This window comes from Diceros bicornis, chromosome 14 (assembly GCF_020826845.1).
Source record: "Diceros bicornis minor isolate mBicDic1 chromosome 14, mDicBic1.mat.cur, whole genome shotgun sequence".
In the NCBI taxonomy this organism is placed as follows: domain Eukaryota; kingdom Metazoa; phylum Chordata; class Mammalia; order Perissodactyla; family Rhinocerotidae; genus Diceros; species Diceros bicornis.
Window position 1 is genome coordinate 51,403,190 of NC_080753.1, and position 13,393 is coordinate 51,416,582.

The 13,393-nt window shown below is 39.5% G+C and overlaps 1 protein-coding gene across 2 annotated transcripts in view; it reads left to right on the forward strand.

Moving 5' to 3' along the window:
- The first annotated feature begins 422 nt into the window (after window positions 1–422).
- Window positions 423–13,393, forward strand: part of DTNBP1 (dystrobrevin binding protein 1) — a 114,538-nt gene continuing 101,567 nt past the window's right edge. The window contains exons 1-3 of one of the 2 annotated variants that reach the window (XM_058555222.1): window positions 423–545; window positions 9,532–9,585; window positions 10,305–10,355. In XM_058555222.1, coding sequence (XP_058411205.1) covers window positions 490–545; window positions 9,532–9,585; window positions 10,305–10,355 — 161 coding nt within the window. In that variant the 5' untranslated portion in view covers window positions 423–489. The remainder of the gene's footprint in view (window positions 546–9,531; window positions 9,586–10,304; window positions 10,356–13,393) is intronic. The other variant, XM_058555221.1, reaches the window with a different exon arrangement.

The window sequence follows — 13,393 nt, forward strand, 5'->3', positions numbered from 1 at the left end:
GGACCCAGAGTCCATGAAAGGATTTGCTACAGGGAGGTGCACGCTATGAAAGAAATTGATCCAACTCTCTTTCAAACCGTAAAAACCAACGCCGCACTCAAAAAACCCCTTGACTTAAGGCATTCCTTCACGATGCTACTTCTATTTTAAAGTGAAAAACGAGAGAGCCTGGCTCGCATTGGAAAAAGGCATCAGATCCTCCCGCCTGCTCAGCAGGGAGGGAAGGGCCGCCCCTTTTCCGCAGCCCGAGCCTGGCGCGGCCCATTGCGCCTGCGCAGGCCGGGCCCGGTGGGGGCGGGGCGGGGCGAGAGCGCGCGAGCGGGGGGCGGAAACGCGGAAGGGGCTGCGGCGCGGGGGCGAGGACTGAGCCGGGGCCGGGGCGGGCCGCGAGTGTACGGGGCGCGCGGGTGACAGGTGTGCGGGGACGGCCGCGCGGGGTGGAGGGCGGCGGCCGCGTGAGGCCTGAGGGCAGGAGACGCCGCGGCGGCGATGCTGGAGACCCTGCGTGAGCGGCTGCTGAGCGTGCAGCAGGATTTCACCTCCGGGTGGGTATACGGTGGGGGACGCAAAGGGACTCGGGGGGCCTGACGGGACGCCGCGTCCCTCTCCGCTCGCCGGTCCAGTCCCGGCCTGTCCCATCCCGCACCTCCCACCCCGCCGAGGAAAGTAACGAAGTTTGCGGCGGCAGCGGTCTAGCGGCACAAAGTAACTTAGGTCCCGGCAGGCTGGCCCGGAGGCGCGCCCCGGGGCCGTGTGTGGTCGGGAACGCGGCGGGGGGCGATGGGGTTGCGTGGGACCCCTCCCGGCGCCGAGAAGGGGTGTGACGTGAGAGGCGAGCGCGCCGCCCGGCTTCCGCCCGCCGCGGGACGGCGGCCCTGCCCCCCTCAGGCCCCCGACCCCCGCGCGCTCGGGCGTCTGTGCTTAGCGGGGCCCGCGCCCCCTCCCCAGGCCGGAGGGCGCCGGAGCCTCCCGGGCCGGGCCGACCGTCCGGTCGTGTCGAGCGCACGCTCGGCTGCTCGCCCAGCCCGGGGCCTGGCTGGCCGCCGCTTCCCCTTTTGCTTTCTCCACCTTTGCTCCGGTTTAAGTAACGCCTCCGTGAAGAAACTCTTGGGCAAGAAAAACACAACTCCAGCAATGCTGTTAATCCCTAGGGGCTAAGAGCGCAGACCGAGCCGTTCCCATACTTTACTTAGAATCACCTGGGCACTTTTTAACAATCCCGATGCCCAGGTCGCAGACCATACCAATTAAATCAGACGTGGGAGGGAGTTTTAGAGACCCCCAGGTGATTCCAGGGTGCAGCAAAGACTGGGAACCACAGGCATGGACTGGAGCGCCAGGCTGCCTGGGTTCTCGTCTCTACTGCTGAAGCAAAAGTATTTCTGCAATTTACTTGAATTGTTTTGCCTCAATTTCCATGACTGTACAATGGGGATAAAGATGGTACTTGTCTCATGGGGTTATTGTGAGGGTTAATGAATTCACATGTAAAACACGCCGAAAGCACTATGACACTGTTGTTACTACTCAGTGCTTAATTCATTTTCATTTTTCCATTACTTTGGAAAGGGTGTCGACTTTATCAAGGATCTGTCACCTTTAGCTTACAAATTTTTGATTCAGAGTGAATTCGGAGAGAGCTCTGAATATGAGGACATCTCAATCAAACTTTTAAATTTCTAATGAGAAAGATGTTAGCTAAAATTTTATCTAATGGGACAAAAATTTATATTGTTTGCCTTTCGGATGCTGAGAGTAACAAACTGGCAAATACTTGAGCACTTAGCACATGTAAGGTATTTTCGATAGTTCTGGTTTGGTATTGAGAATATTATAGTAGCTGTAGGAGTCTTTCACTGATGGTGTGTTTGCATGCTTTCATTTGTTTCCCCTTTAAATTTAAAAAGTAACTTTTTTTCAAGTGTAAATTACTGAATTGAAAAATTTTGCTGTGATACTGGGATGATCCACTTATGGCATGAGAATGGTCATAGATAAACCCATCTGGTACACCCCTGTTATCATTACTTCAGGGAATTCCTTGATGGTGTAACAGCTGGTCTTCTGGTAGTTACTGTAACTCTAGGTCATGTTGTTGCCTAGGAACCCATTCATACTTCTAACCTTTGCTTTAGAAAGTTAAACTTACCTGGGACTATGGTCTCTGGACCCAGAACTTCCTGGGAGATCTTGATAACGTGAGGTTAGGGTTTAGTTAGGGAGAGAGTTGCAGGGATCTGGTTAGAACTCCTGGAAACTGACTTGACTGCTTGAAGATGCCATAAACTGGGATTTGACATCCTGAGAGGGCTTTCATTCCATCTAGGCCCTGTGTTGGCTTCCTGTGGTACAGGTCCAGCTGATAAACCACTGGACTGTCAGTGTGTGCCATTAGCCTGTCACCTGGCAGAGAGATAACTCATCTCCAAGTGATACCTGTCTTCCGGGTGACTGGCATCTCTAAACTCTGATGTTCTCTTTAGTCAGGTGCACAAATTCCTATGCAATTCTTACCATGAAAAAGTCCACTTAACTCATTTTAGTAAACTCCTCCATATCCAGCTGTTTTACATAATTGAATATTTTGCCTGGCTAAGAAAAGATGAAATCAAACACAGCACATGTGTATATTGCACGAAGGCACTGAGGGATTCAGAGATGAAAGCGACATGGCTCTCACCTCCCGAAACTATCAAATTGAAGCTGGCGTTCCTTTGGAACACTTGGCGTTAATGCCCAAAGAAGCCAGGGCAGCTGGCTTCTAAAATAATTGGAGACTTCAAGTGTTGGAGCTGCCCCAGGGAATCCATAGAAGAAAGGCCTAGTGCTTTTCTGAGCTCCTTCAGTGTGGCCGGTGTTGCTCTTCACAGTCACCCAGAGCAGCATGCTCTCCTCATGGTTTTTCTGCTCATTTTCGATTTCTGAAAATTCATACAACTGGAGCTTAAATGTAGGCAAATTTACTTTTGTTTTTTTAAGTAAAATAGGAGTATTCTTTATCAGCCTCACAAGAGAATGTCTCTAGTGATTGAAGCATGTCCAATGAACACAATGAATTCCTACCTTCCATTCAAACTTAGAAAAAATGCAATTTAACATCGGTTAAGGGCAGTGTAGAGCTTGCTGGTGGCCTGCGGGGACTCTAGGCTGTCCGTGGACTTGTAGCCTTTTTTGTAAATTTTTATTCATAATAACAGTTACGTAAAAATCGAGATGAACCTAGAAATTCTATCACTTCCTTTCTGACTTAAGTGGGTGGCCAGCTAGCCCAAAGGCCACAGGACTGGGGGCTTGGTTCTGGGCCTCTTTTTCCTTCACCTGAGTCCTAATTTGATTTAACTCCCTCAGAACTCGTGGAGCCTTTTGGAGAGTTCACCTAGAACATCCACTTGATGTTGGCGTGAGCTCAGGGGGAAACTTTTGGACATACTGAAGCACGTATTTCAAATCCACTCTGGTCTTTGATTTTTATCTTTTGAGCAGTTATGACCAAAGGCCTCAGGATTGAAGCATTCAGACATGCAAAAACTCTTCAGGGAACTGAAAATCAGATTTACTGAAGGTTTACAGCTGCCAGTCATCGGCTGGCACTTCCTGTTTGGAATGCTCTGGATTCTTGTGGGTAGGGATAGAAAACCTGTGGTTATTACTCCTTGCAACTAGGCTGTGGGTGTTTCCCCCTCAAAGCCACCACTGCCCCTGACCTCCACCCCTGCCCAGTATGTTCATTCTCTCTTCTCCTCTTCCATAGTATGAAAACCTGCTCAAGGAGCGGATCTAATCGTCTAATTCACAGCATGGTGGTGAAATGGCGAGGTTTTGCCTAAAATGTTGACTCTTCCAGGATTACTCACCTTTTTAATAAGCAGGAAAAAATCTCAGTATTCGATTTGGTTTAATAAATATTTACCGGGCCGGTTCCATGGCTTAGCGGTTCAGTGCACACGCTCCGCTGCTGGCAGCCCGGATTTGGATCCCGGGCGTGCACTGACGCACCACTTCTCCGGCCATGCTGAGGCCTCGTCCCACATGCAGCAACTAGAAGGATATGCAGCTATGACATACAACTATCTACTGGGGCTTTGGGGGAAAATAAATAAATAAAATTATAATATATATTTACCGGGTTCCTACTAAGTGTTGGACACTAGGCTAGGCACTTAGAGTGTCCATTTTCATAGAAGCTTTTTTCATTTAATTTAAAAAAAAGATTTAAGAGCCCACATGCTCAGTTTTGCCTAGTCTTTACCAAGCAGTGTCTATCTGTTGGGCTAGATGGGGTTGCAAGGTTGACCAGAATGGTTTCTGCCCTAGACTGGTGGCAGTGTAAAGCAAAGCAGAAGGAACTGAATGTTCAAGATACAAGTGATGTGGTGTGTGAGCCCAGAGGAAAGTCATTGCTTCAGATGCATCTACCAAAGGCGTCTAAGAGGAGGTGGCTTCTATACTGGGCCTTGAAGGATGAGGAGGGATTGTGATAGATTTGGGTGAGGGTATTTCAGAGATGGAAGCAGTCGTGGGGGGTGAAACTGGAAAGGAAGTTTAGTGACTGATAATAGAGGATCTTCAATGCTTTGCTACATTAATTCATTTATCAAATATTTATTGAGCACCCACTCAGTGGCAGGCACTATTCTAGGAGCTAAGAATATAACACCAGACAGCAAATAATGCCCCTGTGCTCATTCTAGTGGCAGGAGGCAGAATATCTAGAAGGTCATAAGTACTGTTGTTAAAAATAAAGTGGGTTGGGGGCTGGCCTGGTAGCCTAGTGGTTTAAGTTTGTGCACTCCACCTTGGCAGCCCAAGGTTTGCAGCTTTGGATCCCAGGTGCAGACCTGTGCACTGCTTATCCAGCCATGCTGTGGCAGGCGTCCCACATATAAAGTAGAGGAAGATGGGTACGGATATTCGCTCAGGGCCAATCTTCCTCAGCAAAAAGAGGAGGATTGGCAACAGATGTTAGCTCAGGGCTAATCTTCCTCACAAAAAAATATAAGGCAGGTTAAGGGGGTTTGGGGATGGAGTGATTGCTGTTTTGTATAGAGTGATCCTGGCTTATTTTTAGGTTGACTGAATCTTTTGAAGTTTTTGTGGAGGGGAGCAGCATGAGCCTACCTCTATTTCTGGAAGAATAATTTGAGAGGAATAGAGACGGGGAACAGGGAGATTATTTAGGAAGCTGTGATTATGGGCCAGGTGAGAGATGATAAGGCAGTGCTGGTAGAAATTTAAAGGAGGGAATGGACATGACAGGCACTAGTTGAGTTTGTAGACAGTGAGATGTAGGAAGTAAAAAAGGTAGGGGAGCTGAGGATGTTAATTTTGAAGTATCTTAGGTAAATGATGTCACTCACCAACATAAAAGAACTTAAGAGTAGTTTTGAGAGAGAAGGAGCAGTTGACAATGAATTTGTTGAGACGTAACTTATGGCTTGACATCCAAGAAGCCATTGGAAATGTGAGAAACACTCGGGAGAGAGGTCAGAACTAAAGCGGTGTATTTGGGGTTAATTAGGATAGAGAGAGGCTAAATTCTTCTCCCTTTCCAGACTCTTTGCAGCTTTTGTTTGGATCTCTCAGGCTTTTGAGCTTAGGGGTCATATGTACTTTCAAGTGTGATTGATGCTTTTGTGTCTTCCTAATCTTATTTTTAAGAAAAGAAAGAGGGGCCGGCCTGATGGTGTAGTGGTTAAGTTCGCGTGCTGTGCTTCGGCAGCCCAGGGTTCACGGGTTTGGATTCTGGGCGCAGACCTACACACTGCTCATTAAGCCAATCTGTGGCTGCGTCCCACATACAAAGTAGAAGAAGATTGGCACAGATGTTAGCTCAGGGCTAATCTTCCTCACCAAAAAAAAAAAAGAAAAGAAAAAATTGGTAAACATTAATGGGAAATGTAATAGATGGGATTTGTATTTGTAAACAGAATTTAAAGTCAGAATAATGGAGAGTTGAACATGGTTAAAGGAATTGACCTTAAATGACAAAATATACTAATTAATATACTTTTATGGCGTTTTAAAGCAGTCATCCTCACCTTTCATAATAGCTGATGAGGTTAGATGAGTAGGAAATTGAAGTGCAAATAAATGGAATGCCATCAGAGTCACCCCGTGTGGTCGAGTCAGCTAGAGAAAGCCCATTTTCTGCTCATCAGTCTTTGTAGTGCTCCATATAGCATCATTTATCTACTTCTTTTTAAACTTGTTGTCTAAAACAGTTTTGCTAATCACATCCATTTCTTAGTAAGCTGCCTCTATTTTAGTATTTTCTACAAAGCTTGAAGAAATAAATGTGCTGGTGTCAAATTAAGGTAAACGTTTGAAACAATCTAAAAATAAATTATTGAAGTGTTACCATGAATTTGAGGGTTAATGCTTTGAACTCAAAAGTGTGCATTAGTTGCTTTTGGTAGAAAATAGTTGTCAGGTGGCTCACTTAAGTGTATATCAATAAACTCACACAGCAGCACTTATGTCTTCCTGGCGGTGTATGATATTACAGAGAAGATTAGGAGTGGTGAGAAGCCTTTTATAGGAACTGGTGCATTGGGGAACCTCTGCTTTATTTCACCTGGGCCTAGTAATGTACGTAGTTTCTTACCTTTCTGGATGCTGATAATTTTTATTACACCTTGTGTTTGAATTAGCTCTTTGGCAGAATGCTGCCAAAGTCAAATTTGGAATTTTATTTATTTCTTGTGACAAATCATTATCGTCAGTATAATGTTACTATTTTATGTTTGAGGAAACTGGGGTATTACAGGTAGGTGAGTATTTCCTTCTCAGTGTGTCATGACATTGTGGGACATTAAATAGACTTTATTAGTGGGTTGTTTCCAGCACAGAATCACTGTGAGAAACTTAAGTAGAGCTATCCTCAAATAAAAATGGTAAGCTACTTTCAATTGAATTTTGGGTTTTGAGGATGTATTTCAGAAAGGACCTTTTTGCTTTTTCTTTTTGTTACTTGTTAGATATATCTGACCTTGTATTTTTTTCAACTTAAAATAAGAATAGTAGTCATTGTGACCCTTAGTCTTTTTCTCTTCTAAACTTTCTTCGTTGTTTCCACGTTCTGTCTAGCTACTTTATGTTTTCTCCAACAGTTTCTATTCTGAATTTTGGCATGTTGATGATTTATATGTAGAAGATATGATGAGAAAAGATGAATATATAAAAGATTATTTTTGTTGTTAAAAATTTTCTTACAAAGTTTTAAACATGTACAAAAATAGAATAACATAGTGAACCCCATACATCCATTATTCAGATTCAGTAGTTGTCAACTATTGCCACATTTGCTCTGTCTCTCCTTTATTTATAAAGTAAATCTTAGGCTTGTCTGTATATCTCTCATACATCAGTTTGCATCTCTTAAAAAAATACAGACATTACATAAATGTGATGCCAGAATCATACCTAATAAAACTAACACTAATTCTCTGATATTATCAATTATCCAGTCCATAATCAAATTTCCTGTTCTTAGAAATGTCTTTTTACAGTTGATTTGTTTAAATTCAGATCAGATAAGTTCCACACATTTATATCTGGTTAAAGACCCATTTTTAAAGCAGATGGTTGTTAAGGAGCCACATGAGGAAGCTCTTATTAACCCTTCCGACAGTTTTATCTTCAGCTCTCTGTAACATTCCTTCTTTCTCTTTTATTCCAAACTAATTTTTTCTTTCTTTTTTGGGTGGGGAAAGTGTGGAGGAAAACCCCACATTTGATGTATTACAATTGAGAAATTAAACTTTATTTCAGAAATAAATATTTGAAATACCAACCTGGAGATTTTGCAGTAAGATTGGTCCAAAGAGGATGTTAGCAGTTCCCTTGCAATATCCTTGTAACACCTAATCGTATGGAATTTTCCCGAATCACTAAAAAAAATACTAGAATCATTTTGAGTGTAATGTACTGCTGTGTATGACTATCCTAGTATAATTCTATCTGGGATGTGAAAACTAAGTGCCTTTCTCAAATTTTGGAGTGGAAATGGTAGAGCATGGCTATCAAGATACCTTTCTCTAGCTGTTGCTTAATCTTAGTTTAAACCAGATTTACTAGTCGCCAACGTAAGCTTGAAAATTTATATTCTTTCTCTAGGACAGATTAGACTTTTTAAATACAGCTCCCTAGACGCTTCTGGAGAGATATATACAAATTAGTTTTGTATTAAAGAGATTGCTGAATCTTTTTTAACATTGTAGAGAAATTAATCTCATCAATATTTTAGTTTTTGAAAAAGAACATAGAGCAATATAAAAATCTTTGTATGAAATTGGCATTCCAATTTGTTAAAAAAAAAGGCATTTGATCAGAATTCCCATTCTGGTACTTAGCCAGGCATTATTGACAAAAAAGATGGAATCCTGTTTCACGGCTTGCACGTATAGTGCACAATACAGCATTGGGGCATTCCTATGAGAGTCAGCTTGTGTATTAGGACAGTTTCTGGCTGATAGCAGTAACGTGTCTTGAGGAAGGAGCACCTATTTCTAGTTTTACAGAGGCTTTGTGGGAACTAGCAGTGGTACTGTGGCCTATGCTTCAGACTCTATTTAGAAATGAATATTTGTTGAAGTAATCAAATTAAGAACGTGTACAGCAATATCTCATTTTATATAAAATTATCTCATAATTTAGCACTTGCTTTTTGGCAACCTCTATTATGTGGTACAGAGTCCACAGCCAAAAGAAGGTGAAAATGGACCAGTGAAGTGAAAATAAATTGTACAAAGTCTAAGAACTTCATATTTTGTATATAGAAGAGCCTATTTAATTTTATTTTGTATATGCATTTCTAGCCCATTTATCTGTTTCCCAGCCTAGTAAGTTAAAAAAGCAAATAGAAGGGGAGGAGGCTGCTATAGTTAAGTAGCTAGCAGAAGCAGTAAATGATAGCTGGTAACCAGATGAGCAGTGGTGAGATGGAAAATGTAAATTTAGAAAAAATAGACACAGGATCCCAAACAAACTCAAAAAAACATTATAGATTGGTTTCAAGTTGGTAAATAAAAAGGGATTCCTAGCTCAGAAACATCTGAGGAGAGTACTGTTTTGCCACAAAATGCAGTCAGTGGTATTTATAATAATGATCTGGAGTTATCAGAAAACGTAAAATTTCACAACATGTTGGTACTTTAAAGAGATTTGAGTGCCTGGCATAGTATCTACTAATAAAATGTGCTGCTTAGATATCTTTGTTACTTGTCAAGTTCACCTATGTGGACCACTTCTTTTTCTAATGAAATCAAATGAGATTTCTCTAGTCCCATCACATTTAGGTATTGTTTCTAAAAAAGATATGTGGGGCAAGAAAAACTATAAAAATGTTTGCTACAAATTTTCCATTTGTAGTGTCTGATGTATGGCAAAGACTCAAATATTTGTTGTCTGTAGAGGTGCTTATTCTTGCTAAAAAAGTAGCTTATCCAACCCAAAATTTTAACAGCTGTGAAATTTACTGTTGCAAAAATCTCTTGAGCTGTAAAAATTTGTTGTATACTTGTTGAATTATAGGCTGAAGACTTTAAGTGACAAGTCAAGAGAAGCCAAAGTAAAAAGCAAACCTAGGTAAGCTTATGCTGATTTAATTTACTATGACTTAAAGTTCATACAACTTTTGGTTATAGTCATAATAATATAATTACTTTAATGGGTTTTACATCTGTTGAGTGCATCTGACTACAAAACAAGTTATTGATTCTTTCTAAATTTTGTGACACTTGAAAATTTTCTGGTAAAATTGTAAAATGATTGAAAAAATGGTGAAGTGTAATTGTTTTACTCTATGACAATCAATAGCTGTTGTTTGATCACAATTAATCATTTTTATTTGTATATTAAGAGCAAAGTAAAAGTTCTACATTATCGAGAAGTAAATTAATAATGAAACAGCTCTTGGCAAGTGAGCCTCTTTAGCTGTGTTACCTATTTTATATGAAAACATTGGTATTAGTTGTGCAGTTTTTTCATTTTTTAGTAAAGTGAAGCATATGACCAAATTTCATTTTAAACCTAGAGATGATGAACTTTTTAAAAAAATTCTTATCTAGCATTATATTAAAGTGTTTATTATTGTATGCTAAAAATCTATAGGGCAAAGTAATGGTGGATAGTATATTAACTTTAACTAAAACAATACATTTCCCTAATAGTTTAGAGAAGTTGTCATTAGTGATTCTAAAATATTCCACATTATAATTGACAGTGTCAAAATGCTTGTATGTAGCTTTTTTTTTTAAGTTGGCCTAAATCAGGAAACAATTTTAATAAAGTGTTTCTTTCGGCAGGACTGTTCCACATTTGCCAAAGTACTCTGCTGGACTAGAATTACTTAGCAGGTAAGTGTTTTCATGTAAATAAGAAGCTTATGCTTCTATTTTATTATCTAAAAATATTTTATAATTTTGAAGATGGAGACCTTCAAACAACTAAATTTTACCTTAACATAGTGATTGGAAATTATTTACTTACTCATTTCCCTGAGAGGTTTTTACTTCTCACTGAATAATACAAAGGCCATTCAGACTTTGAGCAGATTGATCAGTATTGTATTTACTAGTCAGTACCTTTATGCATATGTATTATGTTTATGTTTTTTTTGTTGCCAGAAAATTCTGAATTTGAGTCTTCAGTAATTTTTTTTTTACTGATTTTTAATTTTATACCATTTCTTCTCCAATCCATTGCTGTTGCCATGCAGAATAATATTGAAATACACATGATTTTCTTAGATGACACCAAAAGCATAAGTAACAAAAGAAAAAATAGATGAATTGAACTGTATCAAAATTAAAAACTTTTGCACTTCAAAGAACACCATCAAGAAAGTGAAATAACAATCCACAGAATGGGACAAAAATATTTGTAAATTATATATCTGATAAGGGACTTGTATCTACATATATAAAGAACTCCTATAACTCAAAAATAAAAAGACAAATAACCCAGTGAAGAAATAAGCAAAGAATAGACATTTCCCTAAAGAAGATATACAAATGCCCAATAAGCACATGAAAAGATGCTGAACATCATTAGTCATCAGGAGAATGCAAATCAAAACCACAGTGAGATACCACTTTACACTCTCTAGCATGAATATAATCAAAAAGACAGTAACAAGTGTTGGTGAGGATGTGGAGAAATTAGAACTCATGGATTTCTAGTGCGAATATAAAACGGTGTGGCTGCTGTGGAAAGCAGTTTGGTAGTTTCTCAAAAAGTTACACATAGAATTACCATGTGACGCAGCAATTTCATACCAAGAGAATTGAAACCTTATGTCCACATAAAAACTTGTACATAAATGTGCATAGCAGTATTATTCCTAAATCAATATTATTCATAATAGCCAAAAAGTAGAAACAGCACAAATATTCATCAGCGGATGAATGGATAAACAAAATATGGTATATCCATACAGTGGAATATTATTCAGCTACAAAAAGGAATGAAGTACTGATACATGCTACGACATGAATGAAACTTAACAACATTTTGCCAAGTGAAAGGAACCAACAAAAAAGGCACATATTGTATAATTCCATTTATATGAAATGTCCACAATAGGCAAATCCACAGAGACAGAAAGTAGATCAGTGGTTGCCTAGCTTTGGAGGAGAGATGGGAATGAGTAGTGACTGCTGATGGGGATGGGGTTTCTTTTCAGAGTGATGAAAATGTTTTGGACTCAGATAGTGGTGATAGTTGCTCAACTCCATAAATTACTAAAAAGTCCTAAATTATTCACTTCAAAAGGGTGAATTTTATGGTGTGTGAATTATACCTCAATAAAACTGTTATAAAAATACGTATATGGTTTAAGTATGTTGTTATATGCAGTTCTGTACTTAATAATGTGCCATCTGACAGATACGTGGTGAGGGTGTGTGCAGTAGAAGGTAGGCTCCTTTTCCTTATCTGCATTTATTATAACACAATTATCTGTTCCTACATTTTGCTTTCTCTTTTCTAGCTTTTTATTGTGTTTCTTTTTATGGTTGCTAAGTCTAGAGATTTTTTCCTTCTCTGAAATGAGAAGTGCTTAATTTGATATTAATTTCCTGCTTGACTTTGTTGAGTGAAGAACACAAGTGACCATGAAAGAGGAGGTAGTATAGTAATTAATCAGTGTGTGTACTCTTTACTATTTACGTGTTATCTTTATTTTTTTAATCTAGTGATTTAGTTGAAAGAACTTCATTGAAAGGTTTACTTTAGAGGTGTAGACTTCTGTGTATGGTAGTTTTTTGGGATGGGGTGCATTTTGGGACTTAATATGAAAAATCTACAACCATAGGGAGATGTCTACAATGTGTCCATTCATTGCAATGAAGCACAGTCTTTTCTCTTTGGAACTAATATTGAGTGGAGGAAAGATCATTTTAAATAGCAGATATCTAAATCATAATTTTTTTTAATTGTTAAAAAATTGTGGTAAAATACACATAACTTAAAATTTGCCATCTTAACCATTTTTAAGTGTACAATTCAGTGTGTTAAATACATTCAGATTGTTGTGCATACAGTCTCCAAAACTCTTTTCATCTTGCAAAACTGAAAGTCTGTACCCATTAAGCAAAAACTTCCCATTGCCTTCTTCCCCCTGCCTCTGGCAACCACATTCTACTTTCTCTTTCTATGAATTGGACTATTCTAGGTACCTCATAAGTGGAATCATACAGTATTTGTCTTTTTGTGGCTGGCTTATTTCACTTAGCATAATGTGTTCAAAGTTCATTTGTGTAGTATCATGTCAGAATTTCCTTCCTTTTTAAGGCTGAATGATACTCCATTGTAAGTAGATACCATATTTGCTTATCCGTTTATCCATTAATGGACACTTGGGTTGCTTCCACCTTTTGGCTGCTGTGGATAACGCTGCTATGAACATGGGTATGCAAATATCTCTTCAAGACCCTGCTTTCACTTTTTTTGGGTATATACTTAGAGGAATTACTGGATGATATGGTCATTCTATTTTTAATTTTTTGAAGAACCACTGTACTGCTTTACATAGCAGCTGCACCATTTTACATTCCAGCCAGCAGTGTACAACAGTTCCCATTTCTCCACATCCTCACCAAAACTTATTTTCCGTTTTTTTTAATAGCCCTTCTAATTGGTGTGAAGTGGTATCTCATTGTGGTTTTGATTTGCATTTTCCTAATGACTGATGATGGTGAGCATCTTTTCATGTGCTTATTCACCAATCATATATCTTCTTTAGAGAAGTGTCTGTTCCAGTCCTTTGTCTATTTTTGGATAAGGGTTTTTTGTTGTTGTTGAGTTTTAGACGTTCTTTATATATTCTGGACATTAATCCATTATCAGATAAGTGATTTGCAGAGATTTTCTCTCATTTTGTGAGTTGCCTTTT